Source organism: Gorilla gorilla, chromosome 23, assembly GCF_029281585.2.
Source record: "Gorilla gorilla gorilla isolate KB3781 chromosome 23, NHGRI_mGorGor1-v2.1_pri, whole genome shotgun sequence".
Lineage (NCBI taxonomy): Eukaryota > Metazoa > Chordata > Mammalia > Primates > Hominidae > Gorilla > Gorilla gorilla.
The window spans coordinates 18,509,654-18,526,122 of NC_086018.1; the positions used below are offsets into that span (position 1 = coordinate 18,509,654).

At 59.3% G+C, this 16,469-nt stretch overlaps 1 protein-coding gene across 3 annotated transcripts; it reads left to right on the top strand.

The window, feature by feature from the left end:
• The first annotated feature begins 701 nt into the window (after positions 1–701).
• On the top strand, positions 702–16,467 carry AIFM3 (AIF family member 3). 3 transcript variants are annotated; one of them, XM_063705025.1, is made up of 21 exons: positions 702–723; positions 1,603–1,643; positions 2,890–3,060; positions 8,404–8,617; positions 8,855–8,964; positions 9,160–9,269; positions 9,349–9,393; positions 9,622–9,718; positions 9,801–9,913; positions 10,785–10,871; positions 11,308–11,399; positions 11,498–11,628; positions 11,741–11,856; positions 11,957–12,028; positions 12,122–12,185; positions 12,790–12,866; positions 12,978–13,095; positions 14,368–14,466; positions 14,742–14,817; positions 15,134–15,238; positions 16,103–16,467. In XM_063705025.1, exons 3-21 carry the CDS (start codon positions 3,030–3,032, stop codon positions 16,140–16,142), a joined length of 1,797 nt encoding a protein of 598 aa, XP_063561095.1. In that variant the 5' UTR covers positions 702–723; positions 1,603–1,643; positions 2,890–3,029; the 3' UTR covers positions 16,143–16,467. The 3 variants fall into 3 exon arrangements, with proteins under 3 accessions (XP_063561095.1, XP_030863413.1, XP_018873636.1); XM_031007553.3 differs by lacking the exons at positions 702–723; positions 1,603–1,643 and adding an exon at positions 15,859–15,879 and having other exon boundaries at positions 2,933–3,060; XM_019018091.4 differs by lacking the exons at positions 702–723; positions 1,603–1,643 and adding an exon at positions 15,859–15,879 and having other exon boundaries at positions 2,933–3,060; positions 9,825–9,913.
• Positions 16,468–16,469: the final 2 nt, after the last annotated feature.

The following is a 16,469-nucleotide window of genomic DNA, read 5'->3' on the forward strand; positions in this document are numbered from 1 at the left end:
CATCCCTGGGAGGTCGCGAGGATCCCCGGAGACCCAGACTCGGGCCCGGGGCGCCCCCGGCCAGAGCGGCCCCTGGCTGCCTCCCTACGCCCCGCGACTCCGGTCCGGACGCCGAGGGCCTCGGCCTGCCCCTGTCCCCCGGCCGCCCCCCACCTGCTCCGGCCCGGCGGGGCGGTGCTGGGCGCCGCGGGCTCCCCGGCCGCAGTGCAGCCGCAGCGCCAGCCCCGCCCCGCCCGCGCCTCCCCGCCCCCCCGCGCCCGCGGCCCCAAGCGGTTCCCGAGCCCAGGCCCGCGCCGAGCCCAGGTGAGAGCCCGCCCCGGGGACCCTGGTCCCCGGAACCCCGGTCCCCGCCCGCCGCCCCGCCTCTTCGCCCCGGCGCCGGGGGCCAGCGCTTGCGCTCGCAAGTCTCGGACCCTGGCCCGGCACGTTAGGGGTTGGGGGTTGGCAAGCGGGGCCAGAGGCACTGGCCGAGGTCCGAAGCGCACCTCGTCCTTCTCTTGTCCCACAACGGCCCCTTCCCGGCTCGCCGCGGGGCCCCACTGTGTGCCAGTCCCCCTTCTCGGGCTGCAAGGTCTGGCGGGGGCAACGGGACGGAGCCGGCGAGGCTGCTGGCATCGGCTTCCCAGAGAGAGGGAACTGCACGTGCAGAGGCGGGGAGAGTGGACAGAGGCTTGCCCTGAGCTCCGTGGGGGAGGGGAGAGCGCGGAGCCCCCACACTCGAAGGTAGGACTGGGATCAGATGCTACCCCTAGGACGCCTGGAAGCCACTGGGAGTCCGATCTGGGCAGGAGCCCTTGGGATGAGGCAGTGGGGGCAGGTGGGCGAGAGGTGGAGGAGTGGGGAGAGGACCCTGCCCAGCCTGCACCCCGGGGGCGCCAGGAGCCCTGGGAGGGTCAGGTGGAGCAGGGGCCGCTCTGTGACATGGGAGTAATCCAGTCCCGACTCACAGGTCCTGGGGTCCCTGGGACAGACACAGACTCCTGCTGGGTGGTTAGCACTGGGCTCTGCTAGAACTTTTCTGCAGTGGGCAGCTCATAGGCAAGGAATAGCACTCTGGCACTCTGCACTCTGGGAGTCCCTCCTGCCCTGCCCCTGGCAAGGACCTTTGCCTTTGAGTGGGGTGACTGGGCTCCAAGCCGATCTAGCACACAGTAGGCCGAAGGCACAGGGGCCCCACCCAGTCTCCTTCCTGGCCCAGGCCCTGGGGGATTCAGGTCCCTGGGTACTCGGGAAGGGACGGCACAGCCTGGGCAGGTCCCCAGTGGCAAGACCAGGTCTGACCTTTTCTGGGATCTGTGGCCCATCAGGTGAGGCCTGAGGTCAGCCGGGAAGGAAGTGGGCAGGGCTGAACCAGGGCTGAAACCAGGACCCAGGAAGGGACTGCCTAGTGCCCAGGGAAGGGGCAGGTGGGGCAGGTAGCAGTTGAGTTTTACAGACCTTCTTTGATGACAAGTGGGGGAAAGAGCCAAGGCACGCCCCAGTGGCTGTGGGAGCCACCGCCTCCTCCCCTGTAATGGGCACCTCGAGGACCGACAGGTGCAGGGGCCAGGCACCAATGGTCCCTCTCCAACTTGGCCTTTTGTTTCCACCCCTTGCTCTCAGGCACCCACCCACGGCCCTTCCTGGTATCTGGACCAGACCAGGTGGGTCTCAGCCCCACCTCAAGTGAGACTTCAGGAAGAACTTCCAGAGGAAACTGGAGGATGGCAGTGGGATGGACTGTGGGGAGGTCATTTGCAAACAAGGCAGCTATGCCTGTGCCCTGGGCCTTCCAAAGTCCACCTGTAGGCTGCATCTTCCGGAAGGCCCACCCTGTAGCCTGGAAGGCACCTGGCTACAGTGATCTCTCTGCTGTGCAGGTGTCCCCTCCCCCAGGGCACCTTGCAGGGCCTTAGGGTGATATGGGGGCTTTCTGGGCCCCTGCCCACCTTAAAACTGATCAAGGTGGGAGGGTGGGGTGGAAGGCCACAGGGATACCCCTGCTGCTTGACCTTGATGGGACCTTGACCCCTTGCTTTCCCCATATGCTGTTGGGCATGACTGCCCACAGGCCTGGTGGGCATTTGTGAAGGGCTGGAGTCGGGGGTAGGGGGAGCTTATGGCTGCTGGGCACAGGCGTGGCAGGGCTGTGTGCCTGGCTTCCCTTTCCCCTAACCCCATCAGGCCCGGGCTGGCCGCCCACTTCTGTTCACCACAGAGCAGGGATCAGTGGACTGGCCCAGCCCCACACCACCCCCCAGCCCCTCCTGGCCACAGCTTGAGCTGGGAAGAGGGTGGAGGCTGGGCCGCCTCCTGGACCCCTGCCCTCCCTGCCCGGCCTTCCAAGGCCCGGCAGCCTCAGTCCACTGCTGGGCCTGGAACACGGAGCAGTGGCTGCCCTGCGAGGAGGTGGGTGTCCGGAGTGCTAGCCAGGGTGGGGCTGGGCTAGGGGGATCCTGATGTCACCCCCATTGTAGGAGGGAGAAGACCAAGGATGAGAAGGGCTTTCGCTTGCCCAAGGTGACCCCCTCTTTGAGCCTAGGCATAGTGGTCTCCCGGGAGAATGGAGGGTCCCAGAGCTCTCAGGCTGTGGGATTTGGAGAGGGGAAGGGGGGCACGAGGAGGCAGTAGAAATCAGGGAGGATTTCCTGGGCAAGGCAGCCACGGGGCTGGACAATGGGTGGCCGAGGTTCGGGCAGAGGAACTCCACTGGAGGAGTGAGGGAGCTGAGCTTGGAGGGCTTCAAAGGGGAGGTGACCTCCAGGGCCCCATGCTCTGGGATCAGGCTCACGCCATGGTTCCCAGCTCAAATGTAAGACTCTTTCCGAAGCTCCCACTGTCTCTCTCCGTCCCTCTGTGTCTCTACCTGCCCACACGCCCCGGTCCTGATGGCTCCAGTCTCCCCTGCAGGTCCTAGAGCAGCTCCAGCAGGATGGCGGCTCCAGCGTCTCTAAGGCCTGCAGGGGGTCCAGCCCCATGGGGGGTGCCCTAGGCCTCCGACAGCTCCCCATCTGTGCTCCTGCCTGCCGGCCATCCTCAGGCCACTCGCCATGGGCGGCTGCTTCTCCAAACCCAAACCAGGTACCTCCTGTCTTCTTGTCTCCATCCTTTCTCCTCCCTCCCCGCCTCCTCCTCCCCCCTCTCCCCCCCCTCCCCCTCTGCACTCGGCAGGCCTCTGAAGTAGGTCAGGCTAGGCAGGAGCCCGCTCGGAATGTTAATACGCTGCAGCCAGGAGGGGGTAGGGGGCCTGGAGCAGTTCCCCCAGCTGGCCCCTGCTCCAGTGGGTGCCCCTTTTTCTTTGGGGCTTTGAGTGTTGGTGGTGGGAATAACAGCAGGACCCTTCTTGGAAAAGGAAAGTCAGAGTTCCTCCTGTTGCAGGGTTGGGGAAGGGGCTATGCCCCCAGGGCCAGGGAAGGGGGGAACTGGGGACACCCTCAGCCACTCTGTGACCTAGGGCATGCAAGTTACCCCTCAGAGCCTCTGTTTTTCTCTCTGCAAAAGAGAGGGCCTGGCCACCCTGACCTCTTAGAGTTGCTGTGAGGGTGTAGGGGGCAGATCCTGGCTCTCTTTGCCTCCTCTGATCCCCTGTATGGTCTCGGGCTGCCTTCTTGGCCTTTCTGGGCACACGTCCCCATTTATACAGGAAATCACTACCCAACCTAGCCTGAGCTACTCCAGCCAGAAGTGGGAGTGTCCTGGGGTGCTGGGGGAGGCCTGGGTCTTTTCTCCACTAAAGACTCATGTCTGCGGAGCTCTCCCTCTGGCCCCCCACTTTCCCTCTTCTCTCCTCACAACACCTGGGGAGGCAGGAGTGTGCAGCTTTGTCACAGATGGAGAAACTGAGGCTTAGAGAGACCTCAAGAGCGCAGCCAGTGCTCCACTCACCCCGCCAGGCCACGCTGCCCCAGCCAGCTCACCCCAGCCAGCTCACCCCAGCTCCCCTTACCTGATACCCATCAGCTCTGTTACCTTGGAACTTGTGAGGCTTTTCTCCCTTTCCTGGGTCTAAGGGAGAACTTGGGGGAGGGAGGAGGGCTGTGATGACCCACCAGACAGAGGGACCCACTTGCCTCTGCTCCAAGAAGCCACTCTTCCTCCCCCGCTCCTGTGCTGTGGACACCTAGGCCTGGGCTGGATCCCTCTCTGCCTCAAAATGTGCCTTGGGCAGATGACGTCCATTGTCTCCCCCTAGCAGTGGGTGGGATGATGCCAGCTGGCCTCATACCAGGCGTCTGTGGCACCGCTGGGCTGGCAGGAGGCCCTGGCAGAAGATGCCACCTGCAGGTTCTTTTAAAGGACCCCAAATGGCTGGCCTGCCTGGGACCCGTGGCCCCAGGACTTCTAGTGTCGGGGGTGGCCACTCTCACCAAAGGCAGTCCTAAGAACTTAGGCAAATCCAGCCCTGCCCCTTCCTGGCTGTGTGGCCTTGGGCAGGTGATTTCACCTCTCTGAGCCTCTGCATCCTCATTATAAAGTGGGGCTGTTGTGCCTAGCATGAGGGTCTGGCACACCAGAAGCACTTGCGGAATTTTTTTTTTTTGAGACAGAGTCTCACTCCTTCTCCCATGCTGGAGTGCAGTGGCGTGATCTCGGCTTACTGCAAGCTCCGCCTCCCAGGTTCATGCCATTCTCCTGCCTCAGCCTCCCGAGTAGCTGGGACTACAGGCGCCCACCACCACGCCCAGCTATTTTTTTGTATTTTTAGTAGAGACGGGGTTTCACCGTGTTAGCCAGGATGGTCTCTATCTCCTGACCTTGTGATCTGCCCGTCTCGGCCTCCCAAGGAATATTATTTGTTATCCCTTTTCTGAGCTGGGCTCTGTGCTGCCAGGCCTCCCCTGTGGGGCTGTAGCCAGAGGCTCAGGCCCCAGGTGCCCATGCTGGGCAGGTCAGGCATGAGGCTCAGGGAATTTCCAGATATGGGAGTGACAGCATTTGGGGCATGAGGGTTCAGCTGGGGTCTTAAGGGGCCACAAAGAGACTAGAGCAAGCAGAAGACCTCTGTGCAAATCCCTCACTTTCTATCTTGCTCCACTCGATTCTGTGGCTCCGTGTGCATCAGCACCTGCTTCCTGGGTTCCCTCTGTGCTCCTGTGTGTCCTGTCTGAGTAGTTGATAAGAAGGTATCAGACCAGTCCCTCACCTAGCTCAGAGCTAGGAGGAAGTGCAGCTCTCTTAGCATCTGTTCACCTGCCTTTTATTAGGCCATAACTGATACCTAAAGGCTTTCCATCCTCACCATGGCTGCTAGGAGGCTCAGAGCTAACTGGTAAAACACTGCTGCCCAACTCCATCTATTGAGCTTCTACTCTGGGTTACATACATTATTTCCTTCAGCATTCACTGTCACCAACGAGGTAGGCATTTGCTGTTCTCTCTGTTTTATTTTCATTTTTTGAGATGGGGTCTCATTCTGTTGCCCAGGTTGGAGTAAAGTCGCATAATCATAGCTCGCAGCAACCTAGAACTCCTGGGCTCAAGTGATCCTCCCACCTCCTGAGTAGCAGGGACTACAGGCCTGCACCATCACGACTGGCAATTTTATTTATTTTTTTAACTTTTCTATTTTTTGAGAGACAATGTCACTCCCTCACCCAGGCTGGAGTGCAATGGCTTGATCTTGGCTCACTGCAACCTCCGCCTCCCAGGTTCAAGCGATTCTCCTGCCTCAGGCTCCCAAGTAGCTGGGATTATAAGCACATGCCATCATGCCGGGCTAATTTTTATATTTTTAGTAGAGACTGGGTTTTGCCATGTTGGCCAGGCTGGTCTCGAACTCCTGACCTCAAGTGATCTGCCTGCCTCGGCCTCTCAAAGTGCTGGGATTACAGGCGTGAGCCATCATTCCCGGCCAACTGGCAAATTTTTAAATTTTTTGTAGAGACTGCATCTCACCCTGTTGCCCAGGCTGGTCTTGAACTCCTGGACTCAAGTGATCCTCCTGCCTTGGCCTCCCAAAGTGTTGGGATTACAGGCATGAGCCACCACACCTGGCCTTCTCTCCATTTTATAATAAAGGCATCTTAAGGCCCAAAGGGGCTAAGGCAGGTCTTATGGGCAGCCAGAAGTCATGGAGCTGGGGCTGATCCAGTTTTGTGGGTGAGTAGAGACGCCTCTCCCCTCTACCTTTCCAAAGGGCCCCTGACTTAATGGCTTCCATTAGACTGCATCAGTGAGTGGGCTTGGAGCCTTCTGGGAGGAGGTGGAGGATGAGAGCAGCCTGTCTTGGCGTTATCTGGCCCCCCTGCCAGGCTATTTGTGAGCTCCCACAGCTTCCACAGCTGGTGTCAGCTAAGTCCAAAGTATTTCTCTTTTTAATTCTTCCAAAAACATTCTAACACCATTACATAAGGTATAGAAAATGGAATGAAAGCCCCACCCATAACCCCCCACCTGATACGATGGCCTCAGTGTGGCTCTGTGCTCTGCAACCTCCCTGCTGGGCTGGGGTCAATGAACTGACCTTTTCTTTGCCCCTGTGCCCTGCTATGCCTGGGCCTGAGCTGAGGGCTGGGACTTGGGGCTGGGGAGGGGACCTGGCCAGGGTGGAGGATTTAGCAGAGCATGAGATGATGGATATGCAGGGGCTGGGCAGCCAGGAGAGGCAACTCCTGAGCCTTGTCTGGGTAGATAGGAAGGATGGCAGCCCCAGCCCAGGGGACAGCTCAGGCAAAGGCCTGGAGGTGCATCTCGGCAGCCTCTCTGGGTTCTTGGTTTCTGGAGTGTCCGTTCTGAGGTGGAAGGGATGAGAGGTAAAACCCAGAGGTGTTGGTGCCTTGGGAAGTGAGAGAGGTACCTCCTGCTCCAGCATCGGGCCCATGCTGTGCCAGGGGCTTAGTGTCCATCACTCAGCTTCCTCCCTGCAGCAGCAGCCTGGGAGGCCAGATTATTGCTGCTAAAAATTCTGTTTATTGTTCCCTTCTAATTAGAAAAATATCCCAGGCACATCACAGGGAATTTGGAAAGTGTGGAAAAGTATAAAGAAGAAAATGGCAATCTCTGGCTCACTCCCTGCTAGAGCTGGCCCCGTGGGCACGCTGGGGAAGTGGCTCTGTACGGAGGCTGTGGGGGGGGGGGCTGTGCCCCCTCTGTGCCATCCACATGCATTCCCATGCTCAGGTTCACCCCCAGGGCACACGAGGACACTGAAAACCCAGCACCTGGTTAGTGATGAAGGATTCTCAAATTGGTGAGAAGAGCTATTTTGAGAAGTTGAAATCGGGCCGGGAGTGGTGGCCTACGCCTGTAATCCCAGCATTTTGGGAGGCCGAAGCGGGTGGATCACCTGAGGTCAGGAGTTCAAGACCAGCCTGACCAACATGGAGCCCTGTCTCTACTAAAAATACAAAAATTAGTCAGGTGTGGTGGCGCACGCCTGTAATCCCAGCTGCTCAAGAGGTTGAGGCAGGAGAATCGCTTGAACCTGGGAGGGGGAAGTTGCAGTGAGCCAAGATCACACCATTGCACTCCAGCCTGGGCAACAACAGCGAAACTCCATCTCAAAAAAAAAAAAAAAAAAAGAAGAAGTTGAAATTATGCTGTGAATTATGCTGTGTACTTTTTTTAATTTTTGAAAAAAATTCAAATATATGGGAAAGTTGTAAGACTAGAACAATGAACCCTTGACTTCCTGTCACCCAGATTCACTGGCTGGGAACTGAGCTGCTGCCACTTTTGAATTCCTGTATGTACATGAGTCATACCCTGAGATGTCAGGGACATTGTCATTGTCCATCAGAAGATGCAGGACTGTAGGGCCTCAGGGTTCTTTCTGCCACAGAGGTTTCTGCAGCTAGGAGAACTGCAGGGTCGAAGGAACTCAGCTCTGTGTCCCCCTCACTAACACTGTAATTGAAAAAGGAGGCGGGGTGTGGTGGCTCAAGCCTGTAATCCCAGCACTTTGGGAGGCTGAGGCGGGCAGATCACTTGAGGTCAGGAGTTTGAGGCCAGCCTGGCCAACATGGCAAAACCCTGTCTCTACCAACCCTGTCACGCCACACCTCTGGCGTGGTGGTATGCACATGAAGTCCCAGCTACTGGGGAGGCTGAGATGGGAGAATTGCTTGAACCCAGGAGGCAGAGGCTGCAGTGAGCCGAGATTGCATGACTGCACTACAGCCTGGGCGACAGAGTGAGACCCTGTCTCAAAAAAAAAAAAAAAAAAGAAAGAAAAAAGAAAAAAGAGACATGCAGAAACGAATTCAAGCAGACCCGGGTGCACCCCCACCCATCTATGCCCCTCCGCTGCTTCGTGCCAGGTTTAAGGCTCTTTGCTGGGCTGGTGGTGCAGAGGGAATTCTGGGGAGGTTGCCAGGCAGGGCTGAGCCTCCTGGCACCCCGAGGAGCTGGCCTCTGCACCCAGCTTGAGGGATGGGGGAGGAAGTTGGCTGAGGTGGGGGGCTCAAGGCGCTGCCTTGCCGACAGTGGAGCTCAAGATCGAGGTGGTGCTGCCTGAGAAGGAGCGAGGCAAGGAGGAGCTGTCGGCCAGTGGGAAGGGCAGCCCCCGGGCCTACCAGGGCAACGGCACGGCCCGCCACTTCCACACGGAGGAGCGCCTGTCCACCCCTCACCCCTACCCCAGCCCTCAGGATTGCGTGGAGGCTGCTGTCTGCCACGTCAAGGACCTCGAGAATGGCCAGTGGGTTCTGGGCCTGCCTGGGAGGGGGGATCAGGGGTCCCAAGGTGGGAGGGTGAGGGGGCCATAGCCGGGGGTCGGGGTTCGCCTGAAGGGGCTATGACCAGCTGCTGCCCTGGTCACTGCCTTTGTGGCTTCTACCGGTCTGGGCCTGCTCCCCAGAAGGCTGGACACTGGGAGGAGCTGCCAGGAGGTTGTGCCTGGTGTCTGGCCTGACCTCTGAGTGCTGCGGTTCCCCAGGATGCGGGAAGTGGAGCTGGGCTGGGGGAAGGTGTTGCTGGTGAAGGACAATGGGGAGTTCCACGCCCTGGGCCATAAGTGTCCGCACTACGGCGCACCCCTGGTGAAAGGTGAGCTGTCAGGTGGGAGGCGTGAGGGGGACCTTCCAGGCCCCATGCCAGCTTGGCTCCTCCCCAGACCCCAGGATCTTCATCTATTAGTGAAGTCTCCTGGGCTGTGGGGAGGGGCCCGCAGTTGCCGGGGCACTGAGATCCTTGGGAAGCAACCCCTGCTGGTGGGCCCAGCCTAACACCTCCCCTTCCCAGGCGTTCTGTCCCGTGGTCGGGTGCGCTGCCCCTGGCACGGCGCCTGCTTCAACATCAGCACTGGGGACCTGGAGGACTTCCCCGGCCTGGACAGTCTACACAAGTTCCAGGTGGGGCCAGGAGTGCGGTGGGGTGGGAACCTGGGGGTGTGGGGTTCGGGGCTGGTCCTGAGCAATGCAGCCCTTGCAGGTGAAGATTGAGAAGGAGAAGGTGTACGTCCGGGCCAGCAAGCAGGTGAGGGGATAGCTCGGGGCTCAGGCAGAAGGGAGGAGCTGGGAGGGCATCTTGGCCCAGAGAATGCCATGTGCAAAGCCCTGTGGTGGGAGGAGCTTGGCACGTGTCACTGGAGCAGAGTGAGGGGTTGCGGTAGGGATGAGGCTGGGCTGGAGCGCCAGGACCTGCCTGCCAGGATGATGGCATGCAGAGGATGGCAGTGACCCTCCACCCTCCTGGCACCCACAGGCCCTACAGCTGCAGCGAAGGACCAAGGTGATGGCCAAGTGTATCTCTCCAAGTGCTGGGTACAGCAGTAGCACCAATGTGCTCATTGTGGGTGCAGGTTGGTAGTGGGGTCATGAGGGGCAGGGTGGGAGATGGGATTGGTGAGAAGTGGTTCCCGGCCCATGGGCCCCTCCCCTCAGGTGCAGCTGGCCTGGTGTGTGCAGAGACACTGCGGCAGGAGGGCTTCTCCGACCGGATCGTCCTGTGCACGCTAGACCGGCACCTTCCCTACGACCGTCCCAAGCTCAGCAAGGTACAGGGGGTGGGGCAAGTAGGGACCCTATCCCTCTGGGTCCCAGTTAAGCCCACTTCAAGCCTTGCTTGTCACCCCATTGGGGTCTGGCCAGCTGCCCTCCCTGCTTATGCCAGGCCTGTCCATGGTACCCCCAAAAGATCTAGATTTGTTGTTGTTGTTTTGAGACAGGGTCTCACTCTGTCGCCCAGGCTGGAATGCAGTGGCGCCTTCTCGGCTCACTGCAGCTTCCACCTCCTGGGTTCAAGCGATTCTCATGCTTCAGCCTTCCGAGTAGCTGGGATTACAGGTGTGCACTACCACCATGCCTGGCTAATTTTTTGTATTTTTAGTAGAGATGGGGTTTCACCATGTTGCCCAGACCAGTCTTGAACTCCTGAGCTCAGCCCATCCGCCCACCTCAGCCTCCCAAGGTGCTAGGATTACAGGTGTGAGCCACTGCACCTGGCTTTTCTTTTTTTGAGACAGGGTCTTGCTCTGTCACTCAGGCTGGAGAGCAGTGCCTGTCTCACGGCTCACTGCAGCGTCGACCTCCACCTCCCGGGCTCAAACGATCCTCCCACCTCTGCCTCCCGGGTAGCTAGGACTACAGGCGCGCACCACCATGCCTGGCTAATATTTTGTATTTTTTGTAGAAATGAGGTTTTGTCATGTTGCCCAGGCTGGTCTTGAACTCCTGGTTCAAGCGATCCTCCTGTCTCAGCCTCCCAAAGTGTTGGGATTACAGGCATGAGTCACTGCGCCTGGCCAGATCTGGGTTTGCTGAGTTCTGTCCTGCAGCCCCTATGTGACTGGGGCTGGCCCCACCTTCCCTGGGCCCCAGTGTCTTCTGCTGTAAACTGGCTCCTCTCAAGCTGGCTCTCCCCTGCAGTCCCTGGACACACAGCCTGAGCAGCTGGCCCTGAGGCCCAAGGAGTTTTTCCGAGCCTATGGCATCGAGGTGCTCACCGAGGCTCAGGTACAGGGTCAAGGGTGGGAAACAGGCCCGAGGAGGGAAGGTGGGAACCGTGAGGTTGTGTGGGCCCCTGGGGTGGGGTCTTGGTGCTCTACCTTCCTGGCCCCACAGCCCAGGCACCTGGGAGGTGCTCCAGGCTTGAGAGACAGCAAGGAGCTTTTTCCTGATGGGTCATAGGCACACACAGAGCCCCACGGTGTGCAGAGATGAACGATCAGGGCTGGATAGGAGATACTGGTGGGACTTGGGAGGGTAAGGAGAGGCTTGAGGGGAAGGTGATGTCTGAAGCTTAAAGAATGAAGCCCAGGTGGCAGGATCTGTTTTAATGGGAGCTTCTCAGAGGCTGTGGCTGGGCTGTGGGTGTACTGCAGGACTGGGGAGTGGGCGGCAAGGCCCAGCCCCATGCCCAAGCTCATGCTCTGCCTGGTGGGGATTGCAGGTGGTCACAGTGGACGTGAGAAATAAGAAGGTCGTGTTCAAGGATGGCTTCAAGCTGGAGTACAGCAAGCTGCTGCTGGCACCAGGGAGCAGGTGGGAGGGTCTTTTTACCCAACGGACACTAGGCAGGGCACTGGCCTGGACGGGGCTGGGGCTGCCAGGAAGCCCTCACTGACATGGCCATGTCTCAGCCCCAAGACTCTGAGCTGCAAAGGCAAAGAAGTGGAGAATGTGCTCACCATCCGGACGCCAGAGGATGCCAATCGCGTGGTGAGGCTGGCCCGAGGCCGCAATGTGGTCGTCGTGGGAGCCGGCTTCCTGGGTGAGAGGTAGTGGGCAGTGGGGATGGTGGTCAGGTCATCATGGCCAGTCCCAGGGAAGTTCTGGTCAAGGAAGGTGCAGGTGCCAGCCTGCCACCCCCTGCCCATCACCAGGGATGGAGGTGGCCGCTTACCTGACGGAGAAGGCCCACTCTGTGTCTGTGGTGGAGCTGGAGGAGACGCCCTTCAGGAGGTTCCTGGGGGAGCGCGTGGGTCGTGCCCTCATGAAGGTGAGCCCACCCCAGCACCCAGTGCCTTGGAGCCCTGGGGCCCAGCCTGGCCCCTGGCTGGGCTCTCATCCACCGCCCACCTGCCCACTTGCCCTGACAGATGTTTGAGAACAACCGGGTGAAGTTCTACATGCAGACGGAGGTGTCTGAGCTGCGGGGCCAGGAGGGAAAGGTGAGCCCTTCTCCCTTCTCCCTGCTGCTTTCTGTCCTCTGTCCCCTGAGCCTGGGAGCTGGGTCCACCTGTTTACCCACCCACTCCCCACAGCTGAAGGAGGTTGTGCTGAAGAGCAGCAAGGTCGTGCGGGCTGACGTCTGTGTGGTGGGCATTGGTGAGTTGGTGTGTGGGCAGGCAGGCACAAAGCAGCCCAGCCGTCTGCACATGCTCACATGTGACCTTGGGCTAGTCCCTTCCCCTCCCAGAGCCTCAGTTTCCACCACATCTGTCAAATGGGGACCCCCAACCGCCCCCACTTTACGGAGCTGTTGGGGAAGGTATGTACCGGGCTCAGCCCAGGCCTGGCACAGTGGATGCTCCCAGTGCCCGCTGCCCAGTAACACTCATCTCCATGCCCTGCGAGAGTTGACACAGACGAGACTCGAACTGGCTCCTGCTCCAGCTGAGGTGCCAATTTGGGTAGGGGCCAAGATGGGAGGTGGTAGCACCTGCAGGGGCTGAGGAGGTATGGCATGCTGTCCCTCCACTTAAGGGCCTCATGGAGCACTTCTTGGAGAAGGTGATATCTGAGGTCTTGCGGGAGGCACCGGGTCTGCGGGAGCCCGGGTAGTGGGGACCAGGGTGCATGAAGGCCTCAGGTAGACAGCCCCTGGAGGATCAGTCTGGGGCTGGCACATCAAGCGCATGGTGTGGGGTGTGGAGAGTGACTACGCAGAAGGGAGGGACAGGGGAGTGGACACAGGCTTCCGTCCTGTCAGGTGCAGTGCCCGCCACAGGCTTCCTGAGGCAAAGCGGCATCGGTTTGGATTCCCGAGGCTTCATCCCTGTCAACAAGGTGGGGTGGATGCCACTGGGTGGGGAGGACCCGGTGCTGGGCTGGGAGTGGCAGGAGGTTCAGGTCAGGGCCCCTGTCACACCCATGGAGCTCTGGGCCCTCTCTCTACAGATGATGCAGACCAATGTCCCAGGCGTGTTTGCAGCTGGCGACGCTGTCACCTTCCCCCTTGCCTGGAGGAACAACCGGAAAGTGAACATTCCACATTGGCAGATGGCTCATGCTCAGGGTATGGCCAGTCCCGAGGCACATGGAGGGGTGGGAGGGAGTCTCAGGGTCTCAGTGTCCCCATGCCCATGCCTCAGTTGCTGACCTTGGGTCCTGGACACTGTGTTAGGCATCAAAGCTCTGATGTGGATTCTCTGGGCAGCCTCATCCCGGCGATCCAGCCAACACAGAGCACGACACCCCACTGAGCCAGCCATAGCTCCTCAATCTCAGTTTTCCTTCTGGTAGTCTCTCCGTTTTTTGTCTTCAAGGACATATATTCTGCAGAATTCCTGATCAACCTGTGCAGTTATCCTGGGGAGGGAGGGAGGGAGGGATTTAGTGGATCACCTTCCTATTTATGCGTCTGTTTCCCTTGGGCCACTCAAGTATCTCTGTGAACTCAGTTCAGCCTCATGCAGGTCCCCGAGGTGCCATCTGAGCCCAGAGACGTGGGCTCAGTGGAGGCACTGTGCTTTCTGAGGAATAGCTTTCCCCTCCTGATGTTTGCTGGCCACCAAGTCCCCCAAGCCTCATCCACTGTGCACATCTGGTCTGGGCCCCTAAGCTGCAGGTGCCATCACATTAGTTGCCTCACTGCCTCAGAGAGAGGACTGCCAGACTCCCAGCCTGGGACAAGGGACTTCTCTGCACCCATCTCCCCTTCCCTTTGCCTTTACACCTGAGGGTCTGCTGCTTGAAACCCCACTTCTGGTACCAATTTCTATTCAAGTCCAAAGTCGAAAGTTGTTCTTAGGTTGTAAGTAACCAAGGCTACTTATCAGCCAAGTATAATTAGGATTTAATTGAGAGAGTTTAGGGGACTTTGAAGTACATCCAACTACAGGGGTCTACTGGGGCCTCATAGGAACTGGGGAGCCATCCACACTGGTCTCTTTGGGGCCTTGTGTGTGGCTGTCATCTGTGCTTCCCTGTGTACTTATGCCCCATTTTCCTCCCTCTTCAGACCTGATACGTCTGATTAGGTGTCTGTGTGCACAGCTGAAATGGTGGCGTACTCCCCCAACCCCAAGAAGCACACCTTCCAGAGTCAGGGCACTTTATTCAGATTCTCTAAGGAAGCAATCAAGTGGCTAGCTTTGAGGCAGGTGTTCCCCTGCACCAGTCAGCTGCAGGTGCAAGTGAGCAGTGGGCTGAACAATGATGTCTCTTGACCTCTGGGGAGACCAGGAGGAGTAGCCACACGTGTCAGGGGTCCCCAGGGCATCAGGAGCAGGTAGTGTGGGAATGGTAAGAGCGAGAGTCAGGGTTCTCACGGCCCTGGGTCCCGCAGGGCGCGTGGCAGCCCAGAACATGTTGGCGCAGGAGGCGGAGATGAGCACTGTGCCCTACCTCTGGACCGCCATGTTTGGCAAGAGCCTGCGCTACGCGGGTAACCCCGGGGCCTCGGATGGGGGCGGGGCCGAGGGCGTTTAGGGGCGGGGCTTGGGTGTGGGGCGGGGCTTGGGTGTGGGGCGGGGCTGGGAGCCTAGGGGCAGGGCTATGACCGCACTAGGAAGAGGCCGGTAAGAACTCGCTGGCGGCGAGGCTAGGAACTACCTAAAAGGACGTATGGAGCAGGGCCTGGGCGGGGTTAGGAGGGGATCCTGTGACGTCTCGTTCCCTCCCCCGGCTCACGTGGGTGCCACCCACCTGCCCGGCCCACAGGCTACGGAGAAGGCTTCGACGACGTCATCATCCAGGGGGATCTGGAGGAGCTGAAGTTTGTGGCTTTTTACACTAAGTGAGAGCACCGGGGTGCAGCTTGGCGCGAAGCAGCGGGAGCTCAGTCGGGAAGGGGGTTCATCCCAGGCAAAATCCCAGAACAAGAGCCCAGCCCTGAGCCCCGCTGAGGAGTGCTGGAGCTTCCTTAGGAAAGCCCGAAGCTTGTGCACGGTCAAGCCGCGATGTGCAAAGCAGGGAGGGCTGGGTGCTCAGGCCATTCTTGTTGCCCTGGGGTAGGTCCTTCCCTGGGCCCCAGATGGACAGCAGTGCATCAGGGTTTTCATAAAGGGGCTGCTGCCTCGCAGTCCTCAGGCTTGGCTATCCTCTCCCTGCAGAGGCGACGAGGTGATCGCCGTGGCCAGCATGAACTACGATCCCATTGTGTCCAAGGTCGCTGAGGTGCTGGCCTCAGGCCGTGCCATCCGGAAGCGGGAGGTGGAGTGAGTGTGGGTGTGGGAAGCCTGGGGGTGGGAGTAGTTCCCTGGAGGACTGGCTAAGGTGCCTATGACAGCCAGCCGCCCCCACAATCCTCCAGGGCCTTTCCCCTCTTGGTTTGCATCGCCTGAGGCTTACAGGACTACAGGGAGGTGTGGGGCAAGGATCATGGTTTGAGAGCAGGCTGGTTACGTGTTCACGGTGGATGGAAGGGATAGAGATGTGTGTCCCCAGGCAGGGCCAGTGCTGTGGGGAGGGGTCAGGGCCCAATGCATGGGCAATCACCAGGCGTGGGACACCTAACTGGACATAGTTGTGCTGAGCCTGGCAGAAGCTAGGTGGGAAATGCAGCTACTGATGCCCTGGGTATGCCCTCCACATAGATGGTGGGGGTGGTTCTAGGTTTCACTCAACACCAGCCAGTTCCCTTATCCTGGTGTGGTGTCAATGAGATTCACCCTCTGGGAGAGAGCTCCCAGGGACTGGGGACAGCCTGGAGGCCACTGGGAGGCTATGAGACAGGGGCAGGCTTCAGGCTGGAAACAATGGAGGACCAGAAGGGGACATGATAAATGACATGCTCTCTCCTTGGCCTTCTCTCTGTTTCTCTCTTGCCTTCGTGAAGGCTGTTTGTGCTGCACAGCAAGTACGTGTGTCCTTCATGTTGACCGTTCTGAGCCTTTCCCATGTCAGCCCAGACCCTCCACCCAATGGTCTATCTCCATCTGTCCAAGTACACCTCCCTGCTGGGCACTAGGGTCTGGCACAGAACAGACCCCCTGCTGTCCTCAAGGGCCAGCTGTTCAGGGTGCCCAGAGTGGAGAGCCTGTTTTCTTCTGTCTTGACCCCTCCTCCCCTCACTCCTGCAGGACTGGCGACATGTCCTGGCTTACGGGGAAAGGATCCTGAGCTCACATGCAGTAGACTTGGGCAGGCAAAGGGGGCACCAAGGGCATAGGCCAAGCCTTGGGGGCAGGTGCCAATCTCCAGTCCCAGGATCCCCCAGGGCAGAACCTGAGCCCTCCCAGTGCTTGCCTTCAGCCACCTGGCTCCCGTCCTGGGAAGCCTCTGCTGGATCCAGAAGATGCTCAACCCTCAAGGCCTCTGCTGCCACTGACAGCTGGCACTGGAGGCAGGACAAGCCCTGCCTCTTCTCCCTCTATTGGGACTGGTCCCCTGAAGAACCCTGCAACATGTTAGACATTACCGTAAAATTAAAACGCACAAATTTGCAGA

Coding starts and splice junctions, on each gene's coding strand:
- AIFM3 (XM_031007553.3), top strand. CDS start 3,030: ATGGGCGGCTGCTTCTCCAAACCCAAACCAG. Junction 12,867..12,977: donor GCTTCATCCCTGTCAACAAG/GTGGGGTGGATG, acceptor CTCTCTCTACAG/ATGATGCAGACCAATGTCCC. Junction 15,239..15,858: donor ATCCGGAAGCGGGAGGTGGA/GTGAGTGTGGGT, acceptor GCCTTCGTGAAG/GCTGTTTGTGCTGCACAGCA.